General features: G+C 51.6%; 1 protein-coding gene and 1 pseudogene across 3 annotated transcripts; one reads left to right on the top strand and one right to left on the bottom strand.

The window, feature by feature from the left end:
* The first annotated feature begins 1,300 nt into the window (after positions 1-1,300).
* ABHD11 (abhydrolase domain containing 11) lies at positions 1,301-3,799 on the top strand. 3 transcript variants are annotated; one of them, XM_074345923.1, is made up of 6 exons: positions 1,302-1,515; positions 1,664-1,799; positions 2,477-2,650; positions 2,814-2,984; positions 3,096-3,277; positions 3,511-3,799. In XM_074345923.1, exons 1-6 carry the CDS (start codon positions 1,382-1,384, stop codon positions 3,641-3,643), a joined length of 930 nt encoding a protein of 309 aa, XP_074202024.1. In that variant the 5' UTR covers positions 1,302-1,381; the 3' UTR covers positions 3,644-3,799. The 3 variants fall into 3 exon arrangements, with proteins under 3 accessions (XP_074202025.1, XP_074202024.1, XP_010970653.1); XM_010972351.3 differs by having other exon boundaries at positions 1,303-1,497; XM_074345924.1 differs by lacking the exon at positions 2,477-2,650 and having other exon boundaries at positions 1,301-1,515.
* LOC123613487 (large ribosomal subunit protein eL39-like) lies at positions 3,758-6,720 on the bottom strand (annotated as a pseudogene).
* Positions 6,721-13,075: the final 6,355 nt, after the last annotated feature.

Raw genomic sequence — 13,075 nt, 5'->3', positions numbered from 1 at the left:
AGGTACTGTGGACTGAACCCAGGACCTTGTGCATGCTAGGCACATGCTTTATCACTTGGCTATACCCTCCCCCCTGATTTTCTTTAATTAACAGTAATCTTTTGATGTTCTGACTACCTGGTCTTTGTTGCAAAAACTTCTATATATCCCAGCTCCTCCCCTACCTCTTCAGAGCAGTCGCTATTGCCATCTGAGAGGCTGTCTCCCAGGCTTGAAGTCCTTGGAAAGTCTGCTGGGTAAAACATAACTCCCAACTTTTAGGTTGTGCATTTTTTTCAGTGAACGCTGCAAAGTTTCAACTCTCAACTTTAAGGATAGTAAGTCCCTGAAGGTTTCTGAGCAGAAGAATGCTGTAGAAAAAGCAGCTACTCCTGTAACTGCTGAAGGCTGGACTGCAGTGAACCCAGCTGAGCCTCCAGACAATGTTGCCACTGCCACTACTACCCAAGGCTGGGGAGAGGAGATGGTAGCCGGTCAGGGTTCCAAACGGAGGTGACTTCCCTGTAGGATGCACTGAGGGGGTGGGAGGATTGTTTATTCCTCTGCTGGTAAATGGTGGGGTGGGGGGCGAGGGTGAGCAGATCTGAAACATTCTAGCTCAGTGCAGCAAATGCCCCCTCTAGTACAAACACTTGTCCTCCCACCTTGACTCGCAGACCAGAGGTTCCTGTTCTGATTTTGTAAAAGTAATTTGCCTCAGTTTCCCCATCTGTAAAGAGCGGGGGGGGGGGCTTGGAGATGACCTCTAGAGTCCCTCCTAGCTCTTTGAAGTCCACTTCAGGATTGGTAAGTGCTCTGTCCGTCCTGCCTGAGCCCAGGCTGTGGAGTGCGGCGCCTCAAAGCTGGCGCCAAGCAGGAGCCAATCCTGGTGTGTCTCGCCCGCGCCCGCCAGCGGGCAAAGTACGTCACCCTTCCAAGGCGGCGCCTAAGGGCGGAGGAGCAGGCCCAGGCAAGGCGTCCTCGGCTTGCGAAGGATCTTCCCCATGGCCGCCCAGGGTTCACGCCCCAAACCCAGGGCGTCACCACTGCCTGGAACCGGATTCTCAAATCCCAGGCTCAGACTCCCTACAAAGATACTGAGCGGGAAGGGGCCAGGCGGAGTTTAGCAATGCTATTGGGTGGCTCCGCCCGGGGCGTGGCCAAGGATGGTGCTCTCGCCTGTGGGCGCGGTGCCTGCAGGGAATACGTACTTGCGCAAGGGGCGGAGCTGGGCGGGGCACAGAAGGTTCTCTGGGATTACGTAAGGAAAAGCGAGCGAAGGGGGGGCGTTCGCGATAGGGGGCGGGGAGAGGGCGGAGCTCAAGTCGGAACTGGGCGGGGCTCTGAGCGGAGACACGAGTCGTGGAAGCAAGAGGTGTGTGTCGGGTAGTAGACTCCAGGCATGCTCTGCTGGGCCCGCGCCTGGAGGCTCCTCCGTAGGGGGCTTGGCCCCTCCACTCCCAGCTTCTCCAGAGTGCCAGTCGCACCCAGCAGCAGCCAAAGCAGCGCTGAGCCGAGGTCAGTCAAGGGCTCTCGGTAGGAGGCCGTCCTTCCCTCCTCCCCCTTCACTCTGGCCCTGTTGGCTCCACTTCCTTCGCTTGGGCCCGCCCCCTCGCAGGTTGTTCTGCAAACCACTTCCCCAGCTGGCCTCAAACCGTTCCCCTATCCTTGCTCCTCCCGCCAGGCCGGTGCGACTTTCCTACAAGCTTCTGGACGGGGAGGCAGCCAGCCCACCTCTTGTCTTACTGCATGGGCTCTTCGGCAGCAAAAACAACTTCAACTCCGTTGCAAATTCCTTGGCCCAGCAGACTAGCCGGAAGGTGAGCTTGCAGGAGAGGCGGGGCCCCGAGGGCGGTGGAGCCTGGGTGGGCAGGGCCCTGGAGGAGGCCAGGGCGGGGCCAGCTTCTCTGTCCTCTGGGAGCGGCAGGTCTCGCTGAGCAGAAATGAAAGAAGAGGTTGACCTTCTGAGGATGCAGGCCACAGGGCAGACCCGGGCCCTAGATTGACCCCATTCGTTCCCTCGTGCTTTCACCATTCCAGCCCTTCATTCGTGTTACAGATCTTTGTCTGCCTGCTCCATCCTGAGCTAGGCTTTGCTGTCCAATGCCTAAGTGTCAACACCCTCCCCTCTAAGGGAGCCACACCCTGCTTGTTCACCAGGGGTGATGGAAGCTTACCACCTCTTACAGCAGCCCATCCTTCTATGCTCCAGCTGTTGGAAGTTCTTGGCATCTACCTTCTCTCTGGTTGCCATCCAGCTAGGCCAGACCTTCAGAGATGTGGTCACACTCCTTGGGCCTTCTGGCAGAATTGGCTCCAGGTTCTTCATAGGGGCCTCCGAGGTCTGAGAACTAGGCCCTCTCACCACCTGGGCCCTTTTTCCCCTTTTGGATCTCCCCACAGGCTTTCCACCTCCCTCAGCCTGCAGGTCTGCTAGACTTTTGGCTATGCCCAGAATGTGAATGCCAGCACTGATCCCCTCTCACCCACTCCCCAGGTGCTGATAGTGGATGCTCGGAACCATGGTGACAGCCCCCACAGCCCAGACATGAGCTACGAGGCCATGAGCCAGGATATGCAGGACCTCCTGCCCCAGCTCGGCCTAGGGCCCTGTGTCCTCGTTGGCCATAGCATGGGAGGCAGGACAGCCATGCTGCTGGCACTACAGAGGGTGAGCCATCCCTATCCAGGGCTTCCTCCCATCCCTTGTAGACCCTGAGTGCCCAGTAGGCAACCTGGGACTCCCAACGAGCCTTGGATGGCCAAGTTCAGGGTCCTATGCCCAAGACCCACTGTGCCTATCCTAAGGTCCCCAGTCTGATTCTCTCCCACAGCCGGAGTTGGTGGATCGCCTGATTGTTGTAGACATCAGCCCATTGGAGAGCACATCTAGCTCGAACTTTCCAAACTACATAGCAGCCTTGAGAGCCATGGACATCCCAGATGAGGCATCCCTCTCCAGGGCCCGAAAACTGGCCAATGAGAAGCTCAGCTCTGTTATCCAGGTAACGCACCCAAGTGCAATCCCCTGTATGGTGTTATGGGCTGGGACCTGTCAAAGGAAGAGTGGCAGCCCAAGGCCTCACAGGGAACCCCCACCTGCTGGACCCCCACAGAGCGTAAGCATACGGCAGTTACTGCTCACTAACCTGGTGGAGGTGGACGGGCGCTTCGTGTGGAGGGTGAACTTGGATGCCTTGGCCCAGCACATAGACAAGATCATGGACTTCCCAGCACGACAAGAATCTTACTCGGGACCAGCCCTCTTCCTCCTTGGTGGAAACTCTAAATTCGTGCTGTAAGCCAGGTTGGGTGGTGGGAGGGGCATGCCTGACTTACCCAGCCCCCAGCCTGGGAAGTCTGCCTCAGGGAGGGCTTGGGTGTGGGCAGGGGGTGCCTGGGAACCCAGAAGCATCGCTGGGCATGTGGACTCACGTGGCTCTCCATCTCTCCCTGCTCTGCCTCTATTTCTCTCCTCCTCTCCCCATCTTCCTACTTTCACCCCTTCTCTGGGGCCTCTTCGGTGGACAGTCCCAGCCACCACCCTGAGATTAGGCGGCTCTTCCCTCGGGCCCAGATGCAGACTGTGCCTAACGCCAGCCACTGGGTGCACAGTGACCGCCCACAGGACTTCGTCGCTGCAGTCCGAGGCTTCCTGGCCTAAGGGTTGCTGACCAGAAGGGACACTAAACTCCAGGCTTCAAGGCCCTGTGGCGCACTCCTTGTTTCTGCACAGAAGGTCTGAAGCCAGCACTGAGAGAGCATGAGGATGCAGAGGTGGTGAGACCTCAAGCTTTAATGAATAAAACACTCCTTCCAAGGTCTTGAGTCAAGCTTTCTCACCGCCAACGTCCCCACCGACCCAGGGGGAATTGGACCCAGGGGGTCCTGGCAGTTCTGGGGTCCACAGGGGCTCCCAGAGCACCCCTGGACTCTCTCTGCAGCTGAATCTCAACTCGCTGCCTCACCAGCTGCTGCATGTCCTCCTGGGGGCAGGAGAGCAGGTTCAGGGGCCAGGCCTGTGCCCGTCTGCCCCTGCCCCCCTGGGCCCGGCTGGCATTCCCACCCTACCTCCCAGGCCTCCACTTCCTGCCTCAGTCTCAGTTTCTCCTCCAGGACTTCCAGCAGCTGGGCCTCCACAGCTCGCAGCTTGGCTTTGCATGTATCCAGCTCAGCCTCCACGGCCTGTTTCCTGAGGGGGCAGAGAGAGCAGCATGAGGCTCAGGCCCTGCAGATCGGTTCTGGGCGCTGGGGGTGGACAAGTATGTCCACAGTCCCCGCCTTGTGACCCGGTGGGTGTTTTGTGGCTTTCCTTCCAGGAATGCCTGGTGTGCCCCCTTCCCCTCCTGGCAGGACAGAGCCTTGAGAGTGAGTCACCCACTGCCCTCCCAGCCCCCACAAGCAGCTGCCTCTCACTTGGCAATGGCTTCATCCCGCTCTCGGAGGGCTTGGTCCAGGGAGAGTTCTGTCTGGGTGTCCCCCAGTGCTCCAGCCACTTAGGATTCTGGGCTCTGTTGTAGTGAGACCAAGGAGGGAGTGGTGATTTGGGGTTTGCCTGGATGAAGTGCCCCGCTTGGCCCTTTTACCCTGGCTGATGTCAGGAGGAGAAGGTTCTGAGATGTTCTTACCTGCCTCCCCAGTGCCCCAGTCTCAGCCTCTTAAGGTAAAGCAGGGGAGAGTAGGTCTCTTCCCGCCTAGGGATAAGCAGAGGGGCAGGATGTTTGGACCCCAAGGAGGAAAGATGACTCGCCCAATCCCAAGGAAAGAGATGTGGTCGGTTCAGCAGGATACTTACCTCTCGAGGGCCCCAGACTGAGAGGGTGGCCTGCTGACGGACTCTTGTTAGTGGGTGGGGCAGTCAGAGGACATGGCCCTTTGCCCTCCCTTACTGGCAAGTCACTCCCTGTTAGGCCCCACCCTGGGCAGCCTGACCCTGCCTCTGCCTCCCTCCTGCAACCTGGAACCCAGAGCTTCCTCAGCCCCGTCCTTGCCCAGTCATTCATGTCTCTCACCCCAAGGGGGTGCTCTACTCACATCAGGAGATGAGAAAGGAGTGACAGCCAGGAAGGCTTCAATGCTGACAGAAGTTCCCCATCCTTCATCCTGAAGAGTTGGCACCTTGGAAACTTTAATGTCATCATCCACCATAACTGTGACCTTAGCTCAGCAGAAATCGGAAGGAAAAAAGTTTAACCGTTCCTGGCAAATTCCTTGTAACCTCTTAAATGTCCATCCTCCCTAGCAGTGTCCTCCAATATTCCACAACATTGCTCATTACTCCTCCAAAATTCCCAACATTCTGATCCTTGAGCATGGGTGGGTCCGCTGTGCTCCAAGGGGTTGGGGCAGGGGGGTGTGGTCTCGGAATCTCATCCCACACCTCCCTCAGTGTGATCAGCACACACCAGTGACGTCAGACGTGGAAAAAGGCCTCCCCGTTGAGGGGCCTTTTCAGCAAGGTTACATATTGGGGATTAGGCCCTCAACCCCACTCTAAACAGTACATACTTCCTCCAAGACCCCCCAGGAAGCTCCCTGTAGACATGACTCCTGATTGTCCAAGTGTCCCACTCAGCCACATGCACCTCCAATAGCCAGATGACACAATTTCTTCAGCTGAACCCCAGGTGAAGAGGTGGGGTTGAGCCGTAACCCAAGTACCAAGTTGAAGAGATTCATTCAGAGTGTTTTGGGAAGCTGCTCTGTGCAGTGATCCAGACAGGACCCCTGCCCTCAGGGCTCCCGCGGCTAGCATGAAGCAGAGAGAGAATCAGAAAAGGGTGCCAGGGAGTCCAGGGCAGTGGGAGCACAAAGGAGGCCCATCACACCTGGTCACGGTGACCCACAGGAGCTTGTCCCGTGGGCCAGCAGGAGTCAGCCAGAAGGGCTAACACTCCTGCTGGGCATTTCTTTTAACTTTTTACTTTGAAACAATTTCAAACTGCTCTTCAATGTCCAGAAAAAAATATGCTTTTAGGGTAAAAAAAAAAAAAATTTAGTATGGTATCAAACATTGTACCCGGTTGTCACATCTCTCTGGTCTCCCTCAATCTAGAACAATTTGGGAGAGAGTATAGGTCAGTGGTAGAGCCCCTGCTTAGCATGCAAAAAGGTCGTGGGTTCAATCCCCAGTACTGCCATTGAAATAAATAAGTAAACTTAATTACCTCCCTCCCAAAATTTTTTTAAAAATTAAAAAATAGAACAATTTGCAGCCTTTCTTTGAATGTTGACCTCGACATTTTTGAAGGTTGTAGGGAAGTTATTTTGTAGACCATCCTTCAATTTGGCCTTGTCTCTTCCTTCCTCACGATTAGACCCCTGTTACACATTTTGGGCAGAAATATCACAAAAACGATGCTATGTTCTTTTTTCTTTTTTTCAACAAAAGGTCTCATGTATTTATTACTGAGCAAAAGCAACAGAGCACAGACACTGCCATGCAGATAAGCTCCATATTCCCAAACGTGTCCAGCTGTTCAGGCAACAGCACTGTCTTCAGAGTAATCTGATAAGATGCAGATGACCTTGACAAAGCGTAAACATGTGCGCCACCTCATGTGCAGCTCCTTATAGCCCCAGCTTGGTTCTTCTCCAATGTCTTCTCTTGGAGTTGTACCTGATTTTATTACCAGTTTTCATTCAAATCCACTGGGGAATGGGACGATTCTGCTTTTGTTTCTTGGCCAGGAATCGCTTGGTCTTGAAAGTCTTGTGAGAAGACATGGCGAGGACCAAACTCAAGCGCACATAGGATGGCGGAGAAGAGAAGAGAGAGTGATGCTACGTTCTTGTATCCAATATCGTTTGGAACCATGACTGGTGGTTTTAATGTTACCAGTTGATCGTGATTAATAAGTATTGGGGGAGGGAAGTACTGTAAGACTATGAAACATCTTCATCCCACTCTCACCCATAGTCAGCATCCATTGATGTTTCTTGCCTGAATTAATTATTAATACAATGGCTTGCAAATGTTGATTTTCTAATTTCATCGTTTCTTCTACACTTATTAACTGGCCTACTGTAAGGAAGAGGTTTTTTTTTCATCCCATTTATTTATTGATTTACTTATTTACATCCAGTGGACTTGTGATTTCCTGTTTTGTTTAATAGATTGTAACTCATTCCTGTCATTTATTTTGATGCTCACATTGTCCCAGATTTGGTCAGTGCATGCCCCTTGCTGATCTCTTGTCATTTTGATGTGTTCTATCATTCTTTGGACACCTCCGTTCTCTCTAGTTCAACCAGATAGTCCAAGTTCGTCTTGTTATTCCCTGCCCCAGTCCTGGAAGTAGCCATTTCAGCAACAATGCCTGTTTCTTTCTGGTGGAGAGTAGTATTTGGGAACCACAATCTGGGTGTTAGCTGTGCTCAATGCATTTAGGGTAGCCTCTATGCCCAGGCCCACTCAGTGGACACACATTTATATACACACATAAACTTACACATCTATACCTATGTTTATTCCTTTATCTGTGTGCTGGTTAATTTTATATGTCAACTTGGCTGGGCCAGGGAATGCCCAGATACCTGGTTAAACATGACTTCTGGGTATGTCTGGGAGGGTGTTTCCAGAAGAGATTAGCACCGGACTCTGTGTACTGAATAAATGGTGGCCCTCCCCGATACGAGTGGAGGCATCAACCAATCCACTGAGGGCCCGAATTGAACAAAAAGGCAGAGGAAAAATTGAATTTTCTCCTCCTGACTGCTGAGCTGGGATCTTGGTCTTCTTTTGCCCTTGAACTGGTGCCTGCACCATCAGCGCTCCCTGGCTCTCAGGCCTTCTGTCTCAGTCTGGGACTCTACCACCCTGCTTTCCAAGCCTCCAGCTTGCAGACAGCAGATTGTGAGACTTCTCAGCCTCCATAATTACATGAGTCAATTCCTCATAATACGTCTCTTTCTCTATATTTATCCTATTGGTTCTGGTTCTCTGGAAAACCCTAATACAATTTCCATATATTGAACAATAGTTTCCATTCAGACCTTAAGTTCAAGTCCAGTGGCACAGAGTTCATCCTAGTTTCCCCGTTTCCAGATTTTTTACCTTCTTGTCCCCAATTGTCTTCAATATATTTCATAATTTGTTCAGTCTCCCTGTGTGTGGCCGATCCCCCAAAACAATGGGCTCCCCCTGACTTAGATACCCTCCTTACATGGGCTCAGGTCCTGCAGGGCTGCCTTGCCACCTTGACTCCAATGCCATCTGTATGCATGGCCCTGGCTGCCACAGGGCTATCAAATATTTCTAACAGCTTTATATTCATTCATTCATTCACTCATTCATTCCACTGGTACTTACTGAGCACCTACTATGCTCTGGGCATGTTTCCAGGTGATGGACATAAACAGGAAAACAGACAAAGTTCCCTGACCTCCGAAGATCACATTCTAGGGAAAGCAGATAGACAATAAACAAATGCGTATACCAGATGGTAGGAAGTGCTGCGGAGAAAAAGAAAGCAGGGGAAGAGAATAAGAAAAGACTAGGAAATTGCTATTTTATATGATTCTGTGCTACCCTAGGGAGATCACAGACATTAATCTTGCATTCTCATGACTTGGAATAATATTGCCAGCAACAGCATCATTCATGGATTCAAAAAGCTCTGTATTTCCAAGCACAGGTGAAGATGACATATTCAAGAAAACTGTATTAGGGAACTCAAAGGAGATGCTAGGGATGACACCTGACATATGACCATGAGAGGCAGAAATGCAAGTGAAGTGTTTGAATAAACCTTCACATACTATGAGAGTGGAAAAGAATTGTTTTGAAATAAAGTTACTCTTAAAAGTATGCGATTTAAATTTTAAATGTTTTAACTAAATATAATAACTAGAGAGTCGCTTATTTCATCTGCATCCCTAAGTGTTTGAATTAGAATATTGGGCCAGATTTCTTTTTTTAAATCCTCATTGGGAAAAGGAGGGCAATATATTCAGGCATATAGTCAATTGCATCACAAAGTCCTACCTCAGATATCACACAGTGAGCAGTGAGGCTCTTTCCCCAGCTGCCTACTACCTGTATCTCCCTCCTCTCCTGCTGCCTCCAGGATGGCTGAGCCCATCCTGGAGGATTGAGCTGAAAGATGGTTACAGGTTGATGGTGGGCTGGGAAGGCTGCAAGGGGGAGGGAGAGCTGCTGGAAGGGCAGGGCTGGGCCCTGTGGTCAAAACAGCTTGGATTTGCAGGGCTGGGTGGCTCACAAATCATGTCAGCCAACCTCAATACCCTGTTTATGTTTCCCTCTCTGAGCCTCTTCGTCCTCATTTGTGAAATGGAACTACTGGAGAGCCTTCCTAACAGGGTCACGGCCTGTGCTTTATACAATAATGTGCCAGGGCCAGACTTCCCAGGAAAGGAGAAACCGGGAGTAAGCCTGCCAGAAAGCAGCAGAAAAAACAATAACGAGAGGACATCGATAACACACACACACACAAACACACCCACACACCCACACACACACTCCCCAGCTGTGGAGCCTGGGTCAGGTGCCCCCTCCTGCTCTGCACCCCCCTCACCTCTGCCCAAGGGACAATTCTGTCCTTGAATCCTACACCAGCTGCTTCCTCTTCCTCCTTCAGACCCCCACAGCCCCTGTACTTCCACATCACTGCCTTCACACTGTCAAGGTGTCTCTCCCACCAGCCCAAGAGCTTCTGGAGGTGGTGACTGCCACGGTCCCAACCTGGGCACACACGCGCTCAGCAGAATGGCATGGGTGCAGCAACACCGGCCTTGCCCAGTAGGTGGCAGCAGTTTCCAATATCAGGGCTCCAAGGGCCCCAGCTCACCCTCCCAGCCTGTGGGATGGAAACTCCAAACCCGGTCTAGGGAGCTCCCAGACGTCCAGCCTGACCCTCGGTGCTCCTTTATAGGAACCCAGCTCATTCAAGCTGCAAGTTTTTATTGCTCATTCCACAAATATTCTGTGCCAGACTTGGGGAGTCAACAAGAACATGATCCTTTTCCTTCCCTTTGGGTGTCCCCATCTAATGAGGGAACAGACAACTAACACAGACTGCATCCACTAAGTGCTACAATTGAGATAAATACAGGTGTTTGCGGGACCACACAGAAGGAGCCCAGAGCTCGTTCTTGGGTGGTCAGGGACAAATTCTTGGAGGATGTGATGTCTAGGAGGGAGGGACTAGAACTTATTGGTCAGGTGCATGGGGAGGAAGAAGAAAACAGAGAGGAGCGGGCTCGAGACATGTGCACAGGCCTGAGAAGAGGGTATAAGCAGGCATTATGACTGCTCACAAGGTGGGAAGGAAGGTGGCTTCTAAGAAGCGAGGCAGGGCCAGATCACAAAGGACATGGAAAGCCACTTTTGGGTATCAGGATTCCTCCCTCCCAGAGGAAACAGGGAAACCTGACAGCCCTGAATAATTGGTGAGAAGAATGGGAGAATACCACTATTGAGGTACAGAGATGCCCATTTGATGACAGTAGGGACAGGGCTTTACAGAGTATAGGTCTGGACTGAATCTCCATCAATTATCCACATTAAAGAATGAGGTCTGAGTGATGGGTGTTGTGGGGACTGCCTGGTTCCCACAGGGAATACGTCCCTCTCTCTCACTGTCCATGTCCTTGTTCACACCCTTGGCCCAGAATGCTCTTTCCCCATTCTCCACCTGGCCACCTCCTGCTCATCCTTTAAACCCCAATTCAAATGCCCACCTCTGTGAAGTGCTCACTGATCCCAGGAAGTTGGCAGCTTGGGTACCCATGGCATCCTGTACAGCAGTTTCTATTTTAGTTTCTGCCATGGTTCTGGCTCCTCCACCTCTGACCATCCCTCACCTGTCAGTTTCATCTTCAGCTCTTGTTTCTTCTTCCATAGACATGGACACAAACACATAGACACTCACACACAGATGCACATGCTCCCTGGACTGTGGGCTACAACTTCCATCTCCACCCCAGGCCAGATTCCTCCTGCCTCCCAAGTCTCCAGCCCCTGTGCTACATTAACTCCTCATTGACCATTTTCATGTCTCCCCTGGATGTCAGTGGGGGCAGACACCTTAAATGCTACCCACCCTGGTCAAATCCCTCCCCTGCACCCCTATCTGCTCCTCCTCTAGGGGCCACTTCTGCTCTTATCTGCACATGGTCAGTCCAGGGCCTGTGGCTTCTAGTTTAATGTTTTACAACAAACATATTCTTTTCACAATTGAAATAAAGTGTAATCATGTTAACTAAATCCCTTGAATGCCCTTAACCTTCCTCTCCAGTCAGATGAGTCCTGCTCTTGTTCACACAGTCCCAGTCTCTCTCCTGGACACCACAGCAGCCTCCCAGCTACCGTCCATGCTGCTACAGATGAGGCTCTTTCCTTGTTTTTAAAGCCATCTATGTGGCAGCTTCCAGCCTGGACCTCTCCTATGAATTCCAGATTCATACAGGCAATGGACTACTTGCCCTCCCCAGTGGGATGTCCAATGGGCAACCCAAACTTAAGAGGTCCACCTGCTCTCCTCCTCCTGTTCTTCCTCCACTTTTTTTTTTTTTCAGTGGAGGGACTGGGGTTTCAACCCAGGACCTTGAGCATGCTAAGCACGTGATCTGCCACTGAGCTATACCCCCACCCCCTCTTCTCAACTTTTGCAAAAGGCACCACCATCTTTGCTAGTGTTCAGGGCAAAAAACTTGACTCCAGGCATCCTTGACATCTCTTTCTCTAAGTCGGCTCTACCTTTAAAATGTATCCAGGATATGACCACTTCTCACCACCATCACTGCCATCACCTTTGTCCCAGCCACCTGTGTGATCACAATCACTTCCTAAATATGTCCCTGCTTCCTCCTGTGTCCCCTTCAGTCTGTCCTCCATCCAGCAATCAAAGCAATCCTGCTAAAGTCCAAGATGGATCATGTCCCTCCTCTGCTCAAAACCCTCTAGGGGCTCCCATCCCCATCAGAGTCAAAGCCAAGGGACACAGAGTTACTTACAAGGCCCCTCCATCAACTCCTTTGACATCACCTCCTTGGAGCTCATCCCCACGGAGCATGCTCCAGGCATCCTCACCTCCTTGCCGTCTCTCTGATACGCTAGGTGCCCTCTCTGCTTATGGTCATTGCACTTGAAGTTTCCTCTGCCCAGAATGCTCTTCCGCCAGAGACCTACATGGCTCACTCCCTCACTTCCTATAGATATTTACTCAAATGCCACCTTCTCAGCAAGACCCTCCTTGACCATATGATTTAAAACTGGAATCCTGCTTCAAACCCGTCCCTCTACCCCTTGTACCTGATTTTCTCTTCTCCATGACATATTATCAGTTACATATGTTTGTCTGGCTGGCTATCGTCTCTTTCCTTTACTAGAACGTGGACTCCAGGAGGGCGAGGACTTTTGTCTGTCTGGTTTTCTGCCACATCTCCAACATCTAGAACAGTCAGCACATAGTAGATAACCAGTCAATACTTTTTGATTAAGGGACCCTTGATTGCCTCCCCCTTGTCTGCACAATAAAGTTTAACATTCAAGGCCTCCCTCACTGGCCTCATCTCTCACCCATGCTCACCCCCACACCTGAGCACCATAGCAGGCTCCTAAGGGTCTCCAGATGCTCCCCACCCCAACCCCAGTGGATGCCTCCCACATTAAAATCATATCTGTCTCTCCCACCACACCAGGAGCACTTTAAGTGCAGAACAGTGGCCCTAGAACATGCATTCCTAGGTAATGTTTGATGAATGAATGAATGTTTGAATGAGAGTAAGACCTGAATCAGAAGGGCAGAGTTTAAGGTGAAGGACACACATTCATTCTTTATTCATTTTTCATGCTACCATTTAATATACAACTCAATAAGTGACGCTGAACATAACACGAGGACTCTGTGAGGGCAGGAGCTGTGTCTCCCCTTCCTGCCCTCTCCTCACAAGGCCAGACACTGGGCTCTGGGGCTGCACCCATGACTCATCCCACTGAGTCACCCTGCACATGTGAAAGTACTCTGGACTGGGAGTCAGACAGCACCTTCCCTGTCACCTGTTCCCTGTAACTCTGGGCAAGTCTCTAGCAGATGAGTCCTGGTTTCGCATCTGTCAAATGGGGCACCACCAA

The sequence above is a fragment of the Camelus bactrianus genome, chromosome 18 (assembly GCF_048773025.1).
Source record: "Camelus bactrianus isolate YW-2024 breed Bactrian camel chromosome 18, ASM4877302v1, whole genome shotgun sequence".
Classification (NCBI taxonomy): Eukaryota; Metazoa; Chordata; class Mammalia; order Artiodactyla; family Camelidae; genus Camelus; species Camelus bactrianus.
This window is presented reverse-complemented; position numbering and strand designations above follow the sequence as displayed.